General features: G+C 50.5%; 1 protein-coding gene across 1 annotated transcript in view; it reads left to right on the top strand.

Annotated features, from left to right (window-relative positions):
• The first annotated feature begins 4,637 nt into the window (after positions 1-4,637).
• LRPPRC (leucine rich pentatricopeptide repeat containing) overlaps positions 4,638-17,563 on the top strand; it is a 68,877-nt gene continuing 55,951 nt past the window's right edge. Inside the window, exon 1 of the mRNA XM_038751174.1 lies at positions 4,638-4,753. Within this exon, the coding sequence (XP_038607102.1) occupies positions 4,647-4,753 (107 nt within the window). The 5' untranslated portion in view covers positions 4,638-4,646. The remainder of the gene's footprint in view (positions 4,754-17,563) is intronic.

Here is a 17,563-nt window from a genome sequence, read left to right as displayed (position 1 = left end):
TACCCAAGCGCTTAGTACAGTGCTGTGCACATAGTAAGCGCTCAATAAATACGATTAATGATGATGATGATGAAAAATTCCCACAGTTAGAGGGAGGGAGGCAGAAAGTTAAGGGGGCCGTTTTTTGTTATATTGGACTCTCCCAAGTGTACAGTGAGTGCTCAATAAATACAATTGAATGAATGAATGCTGGGCACAGAGCACTGAATGGACAAAAGCTGCTCGGTGCAGAGTGCTGCACTGGGAGCAGTTGTTATACTGTAGTCTCCCAAGCATTTAGTACAGTGGTTTGCGCACAGTAAATGCTCAATAAATATGAATGAATGAATGAATGAATGAATGAATGAATGAATGAATGAATGAATGTTGGGTGCAGACACTGTATTTGGGTTCTGGGAAACCTACCATAAAGGTAAAGGGCAGAGTTTCTACTCTCAGGAAATTGGTAAATTGGAGACAGACAGACAGACAGACACACACACTCTCTCTCTCTCTCTCTCTCTCTCTCTGTCTCTTTTCAAAATAATTTTAAGGGTAGGAGCTCACTTCACCTGATGAACTGGACCCAGGTTGATCTCCTCCTTAACCTGTACCTAGTGGGTTTGCCACTCACTTGCACCGAGTACATTGCATTACACCCAATGGGTGCCCAATAAATACAATTAGACTACCTGCCCTAGGGGAAGGGGACTGGACCAGGTGACTTGTCTACTGTGTGACCTTGGGCAAGCCACATGACTTCTCTGTGACTCAGTTACCTCGCTTAACGAGTACCATCATTATTATTACTGGAAACTCTCCAAGTGCGACCCTGATTTCATATGATGATGATGGCATTTATTAAGCGCTTACTATGTGCAATCCACTGTTCTAAGTGCTAATAATAATATGTAATATTATAATAATATAATAATATATGGATATTATATGTATATAATGTACATATATGCATATTATGTGTGTATATGTAGGTATTAATATATACTAAGGAAATGTTTCAATCATGAGACTGAGGCTTTTGTATGTATATCTCCCCGTCTTACCTCCTTCCCTTCCCCTCAGCACCTATATATATGTATATATGTTTGTACATATTTATTACTCTATTTATTTTACTTGTACTTATCTATTCTATTTATTTCATTTTGTTAATATGTTTGGTTTTGTTCTCTGTCTCCCCCTTCTAGACTGTGAGCCCACTGTTGGGCAGGGACTGTCTCTAGATGTTGCCAACTTGTACTTCCCAAGAGCTTAGTACAGTGCTCTGCACACAGTAAGCGCTCAATAAATATGATTGATTGATTTTCTGTAAAATGGGGACTAAGACTGTGAGCCCCAAATGGGACAACCTGGTTACCTTGTCTCTACCCCAGTGCTTAGAACAGTGCTTGGCACATAGTAAGCGCTTAATAATAATGGCATTTGTTAAGCGCCTACTATATGCCAAGCACTGTTCTAAGTGCTGGGGGGATACAAGGTGATCACGTTGTCCGACATGGGGGCTCACAGTCTTAATCCCCATTTTACAGATGAGGTAACTGAGGCTCAGAGAAGTTAAGTGATTTGCCCAAGGTCACACAGCAGACATGTGGGGGAGCCGGGATTAGAACCCATGACCTCTGACTCCCAAGGTCTTGCTCTTTCCACTGAGCTGCTTCCCAATAATAATTTGTTAAATGCTTACTATGTGCCAAACACTATATCAAGAACCGGGATAGACGCAAGATAATCGGTTTGGACACAGTTCCTGTCCCACATAGGACTCATAGTCTTAATCTGCATTTTATAGATGATGTAACTGAGGCCCAGAGAAGTGAAGTGACTTGCCCAAGGTCACACAGCAGACAAGAAGCAGCGTGGTTCAGTGGAAAGAGCCCAGTCTTGGGAGTCAGAGGTCGTGGGTTCTAATCCCGGCTCAGCCACTTGTCAGCCGTGTGACTTTGGGAAAGTCACTTAACTTCTCTGTGCCTCAGTTCCCTCATCTGTAAAATGGGGATTAATAATGATGGTATTAGTTAAACACTTACTATGTGCCGAGCACAGTTCTAAGCGCCCCGGGGAGGTGGGAGGGATACAAGGTACTCAAGTTTTCTCACATGGGGCTCACAGGCTTAATCCCCATTTTACAGATGAAGGAACTGAGGCACAGAGAAGTTAAGTGACTTGACCAAAGTCACACAGCTGACAAGGGGATTGGGGATTAAGACTGTGAGCCCCACGTGGGACCTGATTACCTTGTATCTCCCCCAGGGCTTAGAACAGTGTTTGGCACGTAGTAAGCGCTTAACAAATACCATCATTATTATTCCAAGTGGCAGAGGTGGGACAAGAAACCAGGACTTTCTGACTGTTTCTCGGACAACAACGTGGTTCCCCCTCACTGCCGCCGTTGTTTTTGGCTAGAACCCCACTCCTGGGGTTCGCCTGAGAAGAAGGGGACCCCTCGGCTGCTTCGCCCCAGAAAACCGCTCGGCTCCCCGCCCTCCGGAGGAGCTTTCTTCCCCCATTCAAAGCCCTACTGAGAGCTCACCTCCTCCAGGAGGCCTTCCCAGACTAAGCCCCCTCCTTCCTCTCCTCCTCCCCACCCCCCGCCTCACCTCCTTCCCCTCCCCACAGCACTTGTACATATTTGTACATATTTATTACTCTATTGTACTTGTACATATTTGTACATATTTATTACTCTATTTTACTTGTTCATATTTGTACATATTTATTACTCTATTTTACTTGTACATATTTACTATATTTATTTTATTAATGATGTGCCTATAGCTATCATTCTATTCTGACGGTTTTGACACCTGTCTCCATGTTTTGTTTTGTTGTCCGTCTCCCCCTTCTAGACTGTGAGCCCGTTGTTGGGTCAGGACCGTCTTTATATGTTGCTGATGCGGACTTCCCAAGCGCCTAGTCCAGTGCTCTGCACACAGTCAGCGCTCAATAAATACGATTGAATGAATGAGCCCGTGGTTGGGTAGGGACCGTCTCTATATGTTGCCGACTTGGACTTCCCAAGCGCTTAGTCCAGTGCTCTGCACACAGTAAGCGCTCAATAAATACGATTGAATGAATGAATGAAATACGATTGAATGAATGGATGAAATACGATTGAATAAATGAATGAATGAAATACGATTGAATGAATGAATGAATGAAATACGATTGAATGAATGAATGAATGAAATACGATTGAATGAATGAATGAATGAAATATGATTGAATGAATGGATGAAATATGATTGAATGTATGAATGAAATACAATTGAACGAATGGAGTACGATTGAATGAATGAATGGATGAAATACGATTGAATGAATGGGTGAAATACGATTGAATGAATGAATGAAATACGATTGAATGAATGGATGAAATACGATTGAATGAATGAAATATGATTGATCGAATGAATGAAATACATTTGGATGAATGAATGACATACGATTGAATGAATGAAATACACTTGAATGAATGGAGTACGATTGAACGAATGAATGAAATACGGTTGAATGAATGAATGAATGAAATAATTGATCGAATGAATGAAATACATTTGGATAAATGAATGACACGATTGAATGAATGAATGAATGAAATATAATTGATCGAATGAATGAAATAAATTTGGATGAATGAATGACATACGATTGAATGAATGAAATACAATTGAATGAATGAATGGAACACGATTGAATGAATGAATGAAATACGACTGAATGGATGAATGGATGAAATACAATTGAATGAATGAAGTACGATTGAATGAATGAATGAAATACGATTGAATGAATGAATAAATGAAATACGATTGAATGAATGAATGAATGGCATACGATTGAATGAATGACGTACAACTGATTGAATGAATGAAATACGATTGAATGAATGAATGGATGAAATACGATTGAATAAATGAATGAACTACGATTGAATGAATGAATGAAATACGATTGAATGAATGAAATACTATTGAATGAATGAATGAGTCAATCAATCAATCGTATTTATCGAGCGCTTACTATGTGCAGAGCACTGGACTGAGCGCTTGGGAAGTACAAATTGGCAACATAGAGAGACGGTCCCTACCCAACAGGGGGCTCACAGTCTAAAATGAAATACGATTGGATGAATGAATGGAAGACGTTTGTGTGTATGAACGAATGACAAACGATTGAATGAATGAATGAATAAATGAAATACGATTGAATGAATGACATACGATGAATGAATGAATGAATGAAACACGACGGAATGACCGAGGGAGGCCGCAGGAGCGCCCCCGACTCCGGGGCCGGCCGTCCCCTCTCCCTCTTCCCTCAGCCGGCCCAAGGCCGCCCCCTTCGGACTCGCCCACACGTGTAGGGGAGCCCGCCGGGAGACGGAAGCGCGTGACGGCGGCTGTGAGGCCGTCTGTGGGGGGGGGGCGGGGGGGAGAACCTCACGCCAATCAAAAGAATAGGACTGTCCATTTGAAGGAGGGCCCGCGAGGATCCAGATGCGGAGGCGAGGGGAAAAAAAAAACGTCCGCGGCCTCCCTCCCCCCCGCGGCCGGCGCCGGGTGGTTTGGCCCTCGCGGCGGCGCGCGTCGGGGCGGTCACGTGGGGCTGCCGGCCTTTCTCCTCAGCGGCCGTGAGGGAGCCGCAGCATGGCCGCCTTGCTGAGACCGGCCGGCTGGCTCCTCCGCGCCCCGGCACGGGCCCCTCGCCGCCTGCTCGCGCCCGGGACGCCCGGGACCCGCGCCATCCGGGACCGGTGAGGGACGGACGGACGGAGGGGCGGACGGACGGACGGAGGGTGTCCGGCTCCCGCAGGAGCAGCATGGCGGACCGCGCACGCGCGCGGGAGGCAGAAGGTCGTGGGTTCCAATCCCGCCCCCTCTTAGCGGCAGGGGGACCCTGGGCAAGTCCCTCGCCCAACGGGCAGCGTGCCTCAGCGGCCAGAACCCGGGCTTGGCAGTCATTCATTCGGCCGTATTTATTGAGCGCTTCCTGTGTGCGGGGCACTGCACTAAGCGCTTGGGAAGTCCCGCGCATGCGCCCGGGAGGCAGAAGGTCATGGGTTCCAATCCCGCCTCCTCAGGGTGACCCTGGGCAAGTCCCTTGCCCAACGGGCAGCGTGCCTCAGCGGCCAGAACCCGAGTTTGGGAGTCATTCATTCAGTTGTATTTATTAATAATGATAATAGTCATGTCATTTGTTAAGCGCTTACTATGTGCAAAGCACTGTTCTAAGCGCTGGGGGGATACAAGGTGATCAGGTTGTCCCACGTGGGGCTCACGGCCTTCACCCCCATATTACAGAGGAGGGAACTGAGGCACAGAGAAGTTAAGTGGCTGGCCCAAGGTCAATCAATCAATCGTATTTATTGGTCACAATTTATTGGTTTTAAGGTCACACAGCAGACAAGTGGCAGAGTCGGGATTCAAACGCTTACTGGACTAAGCGCTTGGGAAGTCCCGCGCACGCGCCCGGGAAGCAGAAGGTCGTGGGTTCCAATCCCACCTCCTCTTAGCAGCAGGGTGACCCTGGGCAAGTCCCTCGCCCAACGGGCAGCGTGCCTCAGCGGCCAGAACCCGGGCTTGGCAGTCATTCATTCGGTCGTACTTATTGAGCGCTTCCTGTGTGCGGAGCACTGCACTAAGCGCATGGGAAGTCCCGCGCATGCGCCCGGGAGGCAGAAGGTCATGGGTTCCAGTCCCGCTCCTCTTAGGAGCAGGGTGACCTTGGACAAGTCCCTTGCCCAACGGGCAGCGTGGCTCAGCGGCCAGAACCCGGGCTTGGGTGCCATTCATTCGGTCGTATTTAGTGAGCGCTTAGAGATGCCGCGTGGCTCAGTGGAGTCAGAGGTCATGGGTTCGAATCCCGGCCCCGCCAGTTGTCAGCTGGGTGATTTGGGGCAAGTCACTTCACTTCTCTGGGCCTCAGTGACCACATCTGTAAAATGGGGATTAAGACTGTGAGCCCCCCGTGGGCCAACCTGATCACGTTGTAACCTCTTAAGCGCTTAGAACAGTGCTTTGCACATAGTAGGCACTTAATAAATGCCATGATTATTATTATTATTATTACTGTGTGCGGAGCACTGGACTAAGCCCTTGGGAAGTCCCGCGCACGCGCCCGGGAGGCAGAAGGTCATGGGTTCCAATTCTGCCTCCTCTTAGCAGCAGGGTGACCCTGGGCAAGTCCCTTGCCCAACGGGCAGCGTGCCTCAGCGGCCAGAACCCGGGCTTGGCAGTTATTCATTCAGTCGTATTTATTGAGCACTTCCTGTGTGCGGGGCACTGGACTAAGCGCTTGGGAAGCCCCGCGCATGCGTCCGGGAGGCAGAAGGCCGTGGGTTCCAATCCCAACTCCTCTTAGCGGCAGGGTGACCCTGGGCAAGTCCCTTGCCCAACGGGCAGCGTGGATCAGCAGCGGCCAGAACCCGGGCTTGGGAGTCATTCATTCAGTCGTACTTATTGAGCGCTTACTGTGTGCGGAGCACTGCACTAAGCGCTTGGGAAGTCCCGCGCACGCGCCCGGGAGGCAAAGGTCATGGGTTCCAATCCCGCCTCCTCAGGGTGACCCTGGGCAAGTCCCTTGCCCAACAGGCTGTGTGGCTCAGCGGCCAGAACCCGAGCTTGGGAGTCATTAATTCAGTTGCATTTATTATTAATAATTATAATAATAATGGCATTTGTTAAGCGCTTCCTATGCGCAAAGCACTGTTCTAAGCGCTGGGGGGATACAGGGTGATCAGGTTGTCCCACGTGGGGCTCACAGTCCTCACCCCCATTTTACAGAGGAGGTAACTGAGGCACAGAGAAGTTAAGTGGCTTGCCCAAGGTTACACAGCAGACAAGTGGCAGAGTCGGGATTCGAACGCTTACTGGGTGGGGAGCACTGGACTAAGCACTTGGGAAGTCCCGCACATGCGCCCGGGAGGCAGAAGGTCATGGGTTCCAATCCCGCCTCCTCTTAGCAGCAGGGTGACCCTGGGCAAGTCCCTTGCCCAACAGGCAGTGTGGCTCAGTGGCCAGAACCCGAGCTTGGGAGTCATTCATTCATTCGCATTTATTAATGATAATAATAATAATGGCATTTGTTAAGCAGTTTTTATGTGCAAAGCTCTGTTCTAAGTGCTGGGGGGATACAAGGTGATCGGGTTGTCCCACGTGGGGTTCACAGCCTTCACCCCCATTTTACAGAGGAGGTAACTGAGGCACCGAGAAGTTAAGTGGCTTGCCCAAGGTCACACAGCAGACAAGTGGCAGAGTTGGGATTAATGTAATATATTGATGGCATTTCTTAAGCGCTTACTATGTGCAAAGCACTGTTCTAAGCGCTGGGGGGGTTACATGGTGATCAGGGTGTTCCACGGGGGGCTCACAGTTTTCATCCCCATTTTACAGATGAGGTAACTGAGGTCCAGAGAAGTGAAGTGACTTGCCCAAAGTCACCCAGCTGACAAGTGGCGGAGCCGAGATTTGAACCCCTGACCTCCGACTCCAAAGCCCGGGCTCTTTCCACTGGGCCACGCTGCTTCTCTAGCACGCTGCGTCGAATGCTTACTGTGTGCGGAGCACTGGACTAAGCCCTTGGGAAGTCCCGCGCACGCGCCCGGGAGGCAGAAGGTCATGGGTTCCAATTCTGCCTCCTCTTAGCAGGGTGACCCTGGGCAAGTCCCTTGCCTAACAGGCAGTGTGGCTCAGTGGCCAGAACCCGAGCTTGGGAGTCATTCATTCAGTTGTATTTATTGAGCGCTTACTGTGTGCAGAGCACTGTACTAAATGCTTGGGAAGTCCAAGTTGGCAACATCTAGAGACGGCCCCTCCCCAACAGCGGGCTCACAGTCTAGAAGACTGGGGCTAATTTCTCTGAGCCTCAGTTCCCTCAAATGGGGATGAAGACTGTGAGCCCCCTGTGGGACAACCTGATCACCTTGGATCCCCCCCCAGCGCTTAGAACAGTGCTTCGCCCATAGTAATAGTAATGGCATTTATTAAGTGCTTACTATGTGCAAAGCGCTGGGGGGATACAAGGTGATCAGGTTGTCCCACGTGGGGCCCACAGTCGTCACCCCCATTTTAACAGATAAGGTAACTGAGGCACAGAGAGAAACCGCGTGGCTCAGTGGAAAGAGCACAGGCTTTGGAGTCGGAGGTCGTGGGTTCAAATTCCGGCTCCGCTAATTGTCAGCTGTGTGACTTTGGGCAAGTCACTCAGTAATAATAACGATGGTATTTATTAAGCGCTTGCTATTCAGCACTGTCCTAAGCACTGTGGAGGTTACAAGGCAATCAGGTTGTCCCACGGGGGGCTCACAGTCTTCATCCCCATTTTCCAGATGAGGGAACTGAGACACAGAGAAGTTAAGTGACTAGATTGTGAGCCCACTATTGGGTAGGGACCGTTTCTATACGTTGCCAACTTGTACTTCCCAAGTGCCCTGCACACAGTAAGCGCTTAATAAATACGATTGAATGAATGCATGAATTGGCAGAGCTGGGATTTGAACCCATGACCCCTGACTCCAAAGCCTTTTGCTCTTTCCACTGAGCCATGTGGCTTCTGTCTGTGCCTCAGTGACCTCATCTGTTAAAATGGGGATTAAGACTGTGAGCCCCTCGTGGGACAACCCGATCACCTTGTATCCCCCCAGCGCTTAGAACAATGCTTTGCACATAGTAAGCGCTTAATAAATGCCATTATTATCATTATTATTACTATATGTGAAGCACTGTTCTAAGCGCTGGGGGGGCTACAAGCGCTTAGTACAGTGCTCTGCATACAGTAAGCGCTCAATAAATACGATTGATACAGGGTGATCAGGTTGTCCCACGGGGGGCTCACAGTCTTCATCCCCATTTTACAGTTGAGGGAACTGAGGCTCAGAGAAGTTAGCCCCACGTGGGGCAACCTGATGACCTTGTATCTACCCCAGCGCTTAGAACAGGGCTTGGCACGTAGCGCTTAACAAATGTTCTAGACTGTGAGCCCGTTGTTGCGTAGGGACCGTCTCTATCTGTTGCCGACTTGGACTTCCCAAGCGCTTAGTACAGTGCTCTGCACACGGTCAGCGCTCACTAAATAAGATTGAATGAGCAAATACCAATTATTATTACTATTATTACTTCGTTTTTCTGGGCCTCAGGAACCTCATGTGGAAAATGGGGGTGGAGAGCGGGAGCCCCACTTGGGACCGGGACGGTGTCCGACCCGATTGGATCGGCGCTTAGTACAGGGCCTGGCGCATAATAAGGTCTTAGTAAATACCACAATTATTATTACCGTTATTATTAGGCCGGGCGCGTGCCGAGCCACCACCGGGAAGGTCACCCAGGGCGCCGCAAAGCTTGGCCTAATAAACCCTGGGCCTCGGAGTCAGAAGGACCTGGGTTCTAATCCCGCCTCCGCCCCTTGCCTCCTGGGGGACCTGGGGCAAGTCACTTCACTTCCCTGGGCCTCAGCTATCTTATCGGTAATATGACGAGTAAGACTGTGAACCCCATGTGGGACGGGGCCTGTGTGCACCCCGATTTGCCTGTATCCATCCCAGCGCTTAGTACAGTGCCTGGCACATAGTGAGGGCTTAACAAACGCCATAATTGTTATTACGCAACAGGAAGTGTTTCCAAATTAATTCGCTTGGATTCATTCAATCGTATTTATTGAGCGCTTACTGTGTGCAGAGCACTGTACTGAGTGCTTGGATCTACCCCAGCACTTGGCACATCCTAAGTGCTTAACCAGTAGCATAATTATGCCTTCCGCTCGCCTGTATTAATGTTTGTTTACCCCCCTGCCCCCCAGGCTGTGAGTTCGTTGTGGGGAGAGATTGTCTTTATTGCTCTATTGTAATTTCCCAAGCGCTTTGTACAGTGCTCTGCACACAATAAGCGCTTAATAAATACGATTGAATGAATGAACGGCCCCCGGCACCCACGTGTCCACGCCCGCAGTCGCCCTCCCCGGGACATGCAGGGCCAGGGGTTCCCTGTCAATCATTGGTGTTTATTGAGTGATGACATAGTGCACCGCACTGTACTGAGCGCCTGGGGGAAGACCGTATGGTAGAGGAAGTGATCCCTGCCCAAAGGGAGGCTGGGTGACCCGGCCTTGACCTTTGGCCCCCGAGAGGTCATCGGGTCACCCGGCAGGCCCGGGCCCCCGTGTGTCCTTGCAGCCTCGTGGAGGAAGCAGGAAGGAGTAATGGCTAAAGCTTGGCCTGGGAGGTCGTGGGTTCCAATTCCTACTCAGTCAATCAATCAATCGTATTTATTGAGCGCTTACTGTGTGCAGAGCCCTGTACTAAGCACTTGGGAAGTACAAGGTGGCAACACATAGAGACAGTCCCTACCCAACAGTGGGCTCTCAGTCTAAGAGGGGGAGACAGAGAACAAAACCAAACATACTAACAAAATAAAATAAATAGAATAGATATGTACAAGTAAAATAAATAAATAAATAGAGTACTCCTCAACTTGTCTGCTCTGCGGCCTTGGGCAAATCGTTTCACTTCTCTGGGCCTCATTTATTCATTCAATTACCTCAGTTACCTCATCTGTAAAAAAGGGATTGGGACAGGGGCTGTGTCCAACCTGATTTGCTTGCAATAATAATAATAATGACAGTATTTGTTAAGCGCTTACTATGTGCAAAGCACTGTTCTAAGCGCTTGGGGAGGTTACAGGGTGATCAGGTTGTCCCACGGGGGGCCTCACAGTTTTAATCCCCATTTTTCAGATGAGGTAACTGGGGCACAGAGAAGTGAGGTGACTTGCCCAAAGTCACACAGCTGACAATTGTACCCACCTCAGCGCCTAGTACAGTACGTGGCACATAATAAGCGCTTAACAAATGCCACAGTTATTATTATTGCTATGTGCTAGGCACTGTTACTGAGCTCTGGGGTGGATACGAGCAAATCGGTTTGGACGCAGTCCCACGTGGGGTTCACACTGTTAATCCCCATTTTGCACATGAGGGAAGTGAAGTGACTTGCCCAAGGTCAAACAGCAGGTAACTGATGGAGCCGGGATTTAGAACCCAGGTTCTTCTGACTCCTAAGGCCCCGGCTCTATCCACTGGGCCACGTTATTTCTCAGACTGGAAACAGCCCCCGTCCGACATGGGGAAGCAGGCTGGCGTCGTGGATAGAGCACGGGCTAAGAAGCAGCGTGGCTCAGTGGAAAGAGTCCGGGCTTTGGAGTCAGAGGTCATGGGTTCAAATCCCAGCTCGGCCAATTGTCAGCTGTGTGACTTTGGGCAATCAATCAATCAGTCGTATTTATTGAGCACTTTACTGTGTGCAGAGCACTGTACTAAGCACTTGGGAAGTACAAGTTGGCAACATATACAGTCCCTTCCCAACAGTGGACTCACAGTCTAGAAGGGGGAGTCACTTAACTTGGAGAAGCGGTGTGGCTCGGTGGGAAGAACCCAGGCTTTGGAGTCGGAGGTCATGGGTTCAAATCCCGGCTCCGCCGATTGTCGGCTGTGTGACTTTGGGCAAGTCACTTCACTTCTCTGGGCCTCAGTTCCCTCATCTGGAAAATGGGGGTGAAGACTGTGAGCCCCCCGTGGGACAACCTCATCACCTTGTAACCACCCCGGCGCTTAGTACAGTGCTTTGCACATAGTAAGTGCTTAATAAATGCCATCATTATTATTATTATTATTAAACTTCTCTGGGCCTCAGTTACCTCATCTGTAAAATGGGGATTAAGACTGTGAGCCCCCCGAGGGACAACCTGATCACCTTGTAACCTCCCCAGCGCTTAGAACACTGCTTTGCTTAATAAATGCCGTTATTATTATTATTATTATTATGGGCCAGGTAGTCCTGGCTCTGCCACTTGTCTGCTCCGTGGCCTTGGGCAAGTCACTTCGCTTCCCTGTGCCTCAGTTACTTCATCTGTAAAAGGGGGATTAAGGCTGTGAGCCCAATGTGGGACATGGACTATGTCTGACCTGACATAGTAAGTGCTTAACAAATGCCATAATTATTATTAATTTTTATTACGGGGCATCAGGCCTGTCTCTTTGGGGCATGTAGGACGCAGCAGCTCAAATTGGAGGTAGACGTCACGGGGTGATCTGGTGGTCTTTTCTAATGGTGTCAGAGCCCCCTTGGTCGGTCCCCAGCAGTTGTGGTCGATGTTGCCATAGTTATCGGTGGAGCCCCTGGAAGCTCCTAATTGGTCTCCCGGGAGGAAAGCCTTCCTGGCCCCCTGCTAGGCATGTGGCAGTCAAGGCTTTCCATATAATAATAATAATGATGGTATTTGGCGCTTACTATGTGCAAAGCACTGTTCTGAGCGCTGGGGGGGATACAAGGTGACCAGGTTGACCCACATGGGGCTCAGTCTTTATCCCCATTTTACAGATGAGGTAACTGAGGCACAGAGAAGTGAAGTGACTTGCCCAAAGTCACACAGCTGACAAGTGGCGGAACCGGGATTAGAACCCATGGTCTCTGACTTCCAAGCCCGTGCTCTTTCCACTGAGCCATCCCGCCACCCCCCCCCCCACCGAGACACACCATTGCCACACCGTGTAGATCGTAGACTCGAGCACAGTGTTGCTCTGCACACAGCTGGTGCTCGATAAATGTGGTTAAATGAATGAGTGGGTGGCTAGTAAGACTTCTGCCCGGCCAGTCGAACACTGTAATAATAATAACAGTGCTTCGAGCTGAGACTCCCTCTCCACCATCTTGCCATTTGCCCCCAGTGTGGGGTTAAATCGGTCCCCAGCATCTTCCTTGTGGACATGTCTGTTTATCGTCCTGGGCCAGGGAGCGGGCCTAGCCTGCTGAGAGGCCGTGTCCCACTCTTCCTGCGGTCTGCAGCCTGCTCTCCCAAGGACTGAGTATAGTGCTCTTCACATAGTAAGTGCTCAATAAATACGATTGACTGACTGTTGTTCCCTGCCTATGTAACCGGCTCAAGGGCTTAGCCAGAAACTTGTAGCTGCCGCTCGCCACCTTGATGACTTTATCGTGCCCATGGTCTGAGCCAGGACAACCCTGCATAAATCTGTCCTTAGATTCATTCATTCATCCAGTCTTAGTTACTGCATGTTTACCGTGTGCAGAGCGCTGTACTAAGCACTTGGAAAGTACAGTGCAGCAATAAAGAGAGACAGTCCCTGCCCACAATGGGCTCATAGTCTGGAGGGGGGATTCTAGAGGGGCACGAACCCCCACCCACTCCACCCTCTGACCTAGGGTCCCTGAGGATTCCCCCTGTTTTTATGAACCCACAAATGTTCCCTGCCCCGATCGTGGTTGCTCTGAGAGCAGGCTGGCCGCCGCAGGGAGCGTGGGACGTGGCCTCTCGGCAGGCTAGGCCCGCTCCCCTGCCGAGGACAGCAGCAGCAGCAGCAGCAGCGTCCCCTCCTCCTTTCCCCTCCCTGTGGGGCTGGGGGCCAGCACAGCGTCCCACCCGGGAGCTTGGACCGCATCGGGTGGACACGGGGCCACCCGCGGAGAGCTGGGGGCCTCTGCTCTCCCCACCAGGTCCCGCAGCGGGCGCGCGGAGCACACTGGAGCCTGGGTGACTGAGAGTGGGCGGGCCCAGCTGGGTTTGCGCGGGCCAGTGGGCATCCCGGTGTGGCCTCAGTTTAGCGCCCTCACCCCGGTGACTGCTTCGTCTTCGCAGGAGAATTGTTCCGGCAGCGGAAGCATTTTCTGAGCTCTCATTTGGTGTGCCCCACTGTGCTAGACCCTTGAGAAGGGCGGGATAGTAAAGTGATGCATCCCCTGCCCCAACAGGGCAGCTTCCGTTCCCCCCAACCATGCCACGAGCCGGGCTACCCACCACCCTCAGAAGCACAAGAACGAACTGGCTTTTCCTCCCCCAGCCAGTGTCTCTCTCCCCTCCCTTGAATTTGTCGTCCGGGTGACCACTGGACACCTACTGAGGACCCTGCCCTGTTTTGCCGGCGCCCCGCCAGGGCGCCACATGGCCCGTGGATGATGGGAAGGAGGAGGGGAGCCAGGTGTGCCCCCTCCTCCTGCCCACAGCGGCCCCGTCGGAAAGGCCTGCCGGGCCCCCTTGGTCTGACTCACCCGGAGCCCGGTTCCCAGCTACGTTGGACTTGTTTCCATAGCCCCTGCTGCTGGGGGACCTGAGTTTGGAGGGGAAAGTCGTGGCCGTCCCCCATCCCCACCTCCAACCAAGACCCAAGCTCCCAAATGGGAGCTTCCTTGCTGCTAAGGAAGCAGCATGACCTACTGTAGAGAGCCCAGGCCTGGGAGTAAGAGGACCTGGGCTCTAATCCCCACTGTGCCATGCACCTGCTGGGTGACCTTGGCCAAGCCACATTGGGTCCCTGGGCCTCAGTTTCCTCATCTGGAAAATGGGGATGTAATACCTGTTCTGCTTCCCACTTAGACTGTGAGCCCTATGTGAAATATCATATATGTCAATCGTATTTACTGAGCGCTTACTGTGTGCAGAGCACTGTACTAAGCACTTGGGAAGTACAAGTTGGCAACATATAGAGACAGTCCCTACCCAGCAGTGGGCTCACAGTCTAATCACTCTGAAATCACTTTTCCCGGGCCTGTATATATGTTTCTACATATTTATTATTTATTTTACTTGTACATATTCTATTTATTTTGTTAATGTTTTGTTGTCTGTCTCCCCTTTCTAGACTGAGCCTGCTGTTGGGTAGGGGCCGTCTCTCTGTGTTGCCAACTTGATGATGATCTGATGATCTTGATGATGGTCTGATGATCTTGTGTCTACCCCAGTGCTTATTACAATGGCAGACGCATAGTAAGCACTTAATAAATACCACAGTGATTATAATTATTCTGTGGTCCCTGGCTCCCTCCCAGGCCTATGGGAGCTCAGTGGGTCAGGGCCCACTGCAGCCAGGCTTTCTGGGTAACTAAACTGTGCCCACTTGGCCAAAGCACTGGGCAGGCCTGGCCCCTGGGCTGCCCCGTTGGACTCTCCCAAGCACTCAGTACATTGCTCTGCCTGCAGGCACTCAGCAAATGTTATTAGTTGGTCAGTTGGGAGCCAGGAAGGAAGAACCAGATCTGGTCCCAGTACAATGTCAGGCGGAGAACTGAAGCCAACAGAGCAGCAAGAGCTCCGGTGTGACCTTGGGCAAGTCACTTCACTTCTCAGGGACCATGCCTGACCTGACTCAGTCTTGTATTTTCCCCAGTGCTTATTACAGGGCTTAGCACAGGCACGTAGCGAATCCCACCATTATTATTAGCAAATAGTAGCCCTCAGCCCGGGCCAGAGCCAGCAACATGCCAGCCTGCAGGTCTCCCTCGACGGAGCTGGGGATGGATGGGTATGGGGGTCTGAGGAGGTGGAACCGGTGAGGAAACCGAGGTCCAGAGAAGGCAAGTGACTCACCCTAGGTCACACAGTAGGCGGAGCTGGGATGAAAACCCAGATCCTCTGACTCGCAGGCCTGGGTTCTGCTTCTCCTGGTGTGATGCCTGGTTTTCAGTGGTGAGGAGAACTCTGGCTTCATCATCGAAGCAGCGTGGCTCGGTGGAAAGAGCCTGGGCTTGGGAGTCAGAGGTCATGGGTTCTAATCCCCACTCTGCCAATTGTCAGCTGGGTGACTTTGGGCAAGTCACTTAACTTCTCTGGGTCTCAGTTCCCTCATCTGTAAAATGGGGATGAAGACTGTGAGCCCCATGTGGGACAACCTGGTCACTTGTATCTCCCCCAGTGCTTAGAACAGTGCTTTTAGACTGTGAGCCCCCGTAAACGGTCTAAAGACGTAAACAGTCTAAACAGTCTAAAACGTAAACAGTCTAAAGACTGTGAGCCCACTGCTGGATAGGGACTGTCTCTATATGTTACCAACTTGTACTTCCCAAGCGCTTAGTACAGTGCTCTGCACACAGTAAGCGCTCAATAAATACGATTGATGATGATGATGATGATGATGCTTGGCACATAGTAAGCGCTTAACAAATACCAACACTATTATTATTATTATCGAGGCCTGAAAATTCCTGCTGCGTGAATATAGTCAGGATGAGAGTGTGATGGTTAAAGTGTTCAGAGGTGGTGGGTCAACATTCTCTTCTCCTCCAGAGAGTGGCTGTCAGGTATCATGCCAGTTGAGGAGGTTTTGAAGCGCATCAGTGAGCTGGCGTCCCACCACCGCCGAGCTACAGATTGCCGTGATCTGTCTCTCATCTGCCGCCATGGTCCCTCTAAGGGTCCACTCCCTCGATCAGAATAATAATAATAATAATGTTGATATTTGTTAAGTGCTCGTTGTGTGCCACACACTATACTAAGTGCTGGGGTGGATACACACAAGTCAGGTTGGACACAGTCCCTGTCCCACATGAGGCTCACAGTCTCATTCCCCATATTTATTTATTTTACTTGTACATATCTATTCTATTTATTTTATTTTGTTAGTATGTTTGGTTTTGTTCTCTGTCTCCCCCTTTTAGACTGTGAGCCCACTGTTGGGTAGGGACTGTCTCTACATGTTGCCACCTTGTACTTCCCAAGCGCTTAGTCCAGTGCTCTGCACACAGTAAGCGCTCAATAAATACGATTGATGATGATGATTTTTACAGATGAGGTAACAGGCACAGGGAAGTGAAGTAACTTGCCCAAGGTCACACAGCAGACAAGTGGCAGAGCTGGGATTAGAACCCATGGCCTTCTGTCTCCCAGGCCTGTGCTCTATCCAATATGTCATGCTAGCAGAGGTCCCCATCCGTGGATTGGTGATTAGGGTGTTGAAGGTTAGGGGACTGAGACTGTGACCCCATGTGGGACAATCTGGTCACCTTGTGACCTCCCCAGTGCTTAGAACAGTGCTTTGCACATAGTAAGCACTTAATGCCAGCATTATTATTATTCTCTGTGCCTCAGTGACCTCATCTGTCAAATGGGGATTAAGACTGTGAGCCCCACATGGGACAGTCTGATCACCTTGTATCCCCCCCCCCAGTGCTTAGAACAGTGCTTTGCACATAGTAAGCACTTAATAAATGCCATCGTTATTATTATTATCGGGCAGGAGGAGAGCAGAAGTTGGGTTCCCTGTTGGGACCTGCAGGAACTGAGCAAGCATTCCCCCAGCTTAGGGCTGGCTCCTGGGGGGCAAAGGGGAGGCTCGGACAGAGGCTTTCAGCTAAGGTACAAGCCTCCTCCCTCCCCTTGGGCCTTTCGAAGTCTCTCTGGCCAACAGCTACTGCCCCAGCCAAGGGGCGTCCCTGCTGGGTTCTCTGCCTACGTGAAAAGCAGCAGGGCCTAATGGAACGAGCACCCTCGAAGTCAGAGGACCTGGGTTCTCATTCCGGCTCTGCCAGTTGCTTGCTGTGGGACCAGGAGCAAGTCACTCAACCTCTCTGTGCCTCAGTTCCCTCGTCTGCAAAATGGGGATTAAGACTGTCAGCCCCATGTGGGACGGAGTTGGTGTCCAACCCAATTATCTCGTTCCTACCCCAACGCTTAGGATGGTGCTTGGCATATAGTAAGCTCTTAACCCAATAATAAGCGAGGTCGGCCAGTGGGAATGCAGTACGGGTAGTGGTATGCTATGGACTGTAGAGGATGCTTGGGAAAAC

Source organism: Tachyglossus aculeatus, chromosome 9, assembly GCF_015852505.1.
Source record: "Tachyglossus aculeatus isolate mTacAcu1 chromosome 9, mTacAcu1.pri, whole genome shotgun sequence".
In the NCBI taxonomy this organism is placed as follows: Eukaryota; Metazoa; Chordata; class Mammalia; order Monotremata; family Tachyglossidae; genus Tachyglossus; species Tachyglossus aculeatus.
The sequence above is the reverse complement of the archived record's forward strand: the minus strand, read 5'-3'. Positions and strand labels throughout refer to the sequence as shown.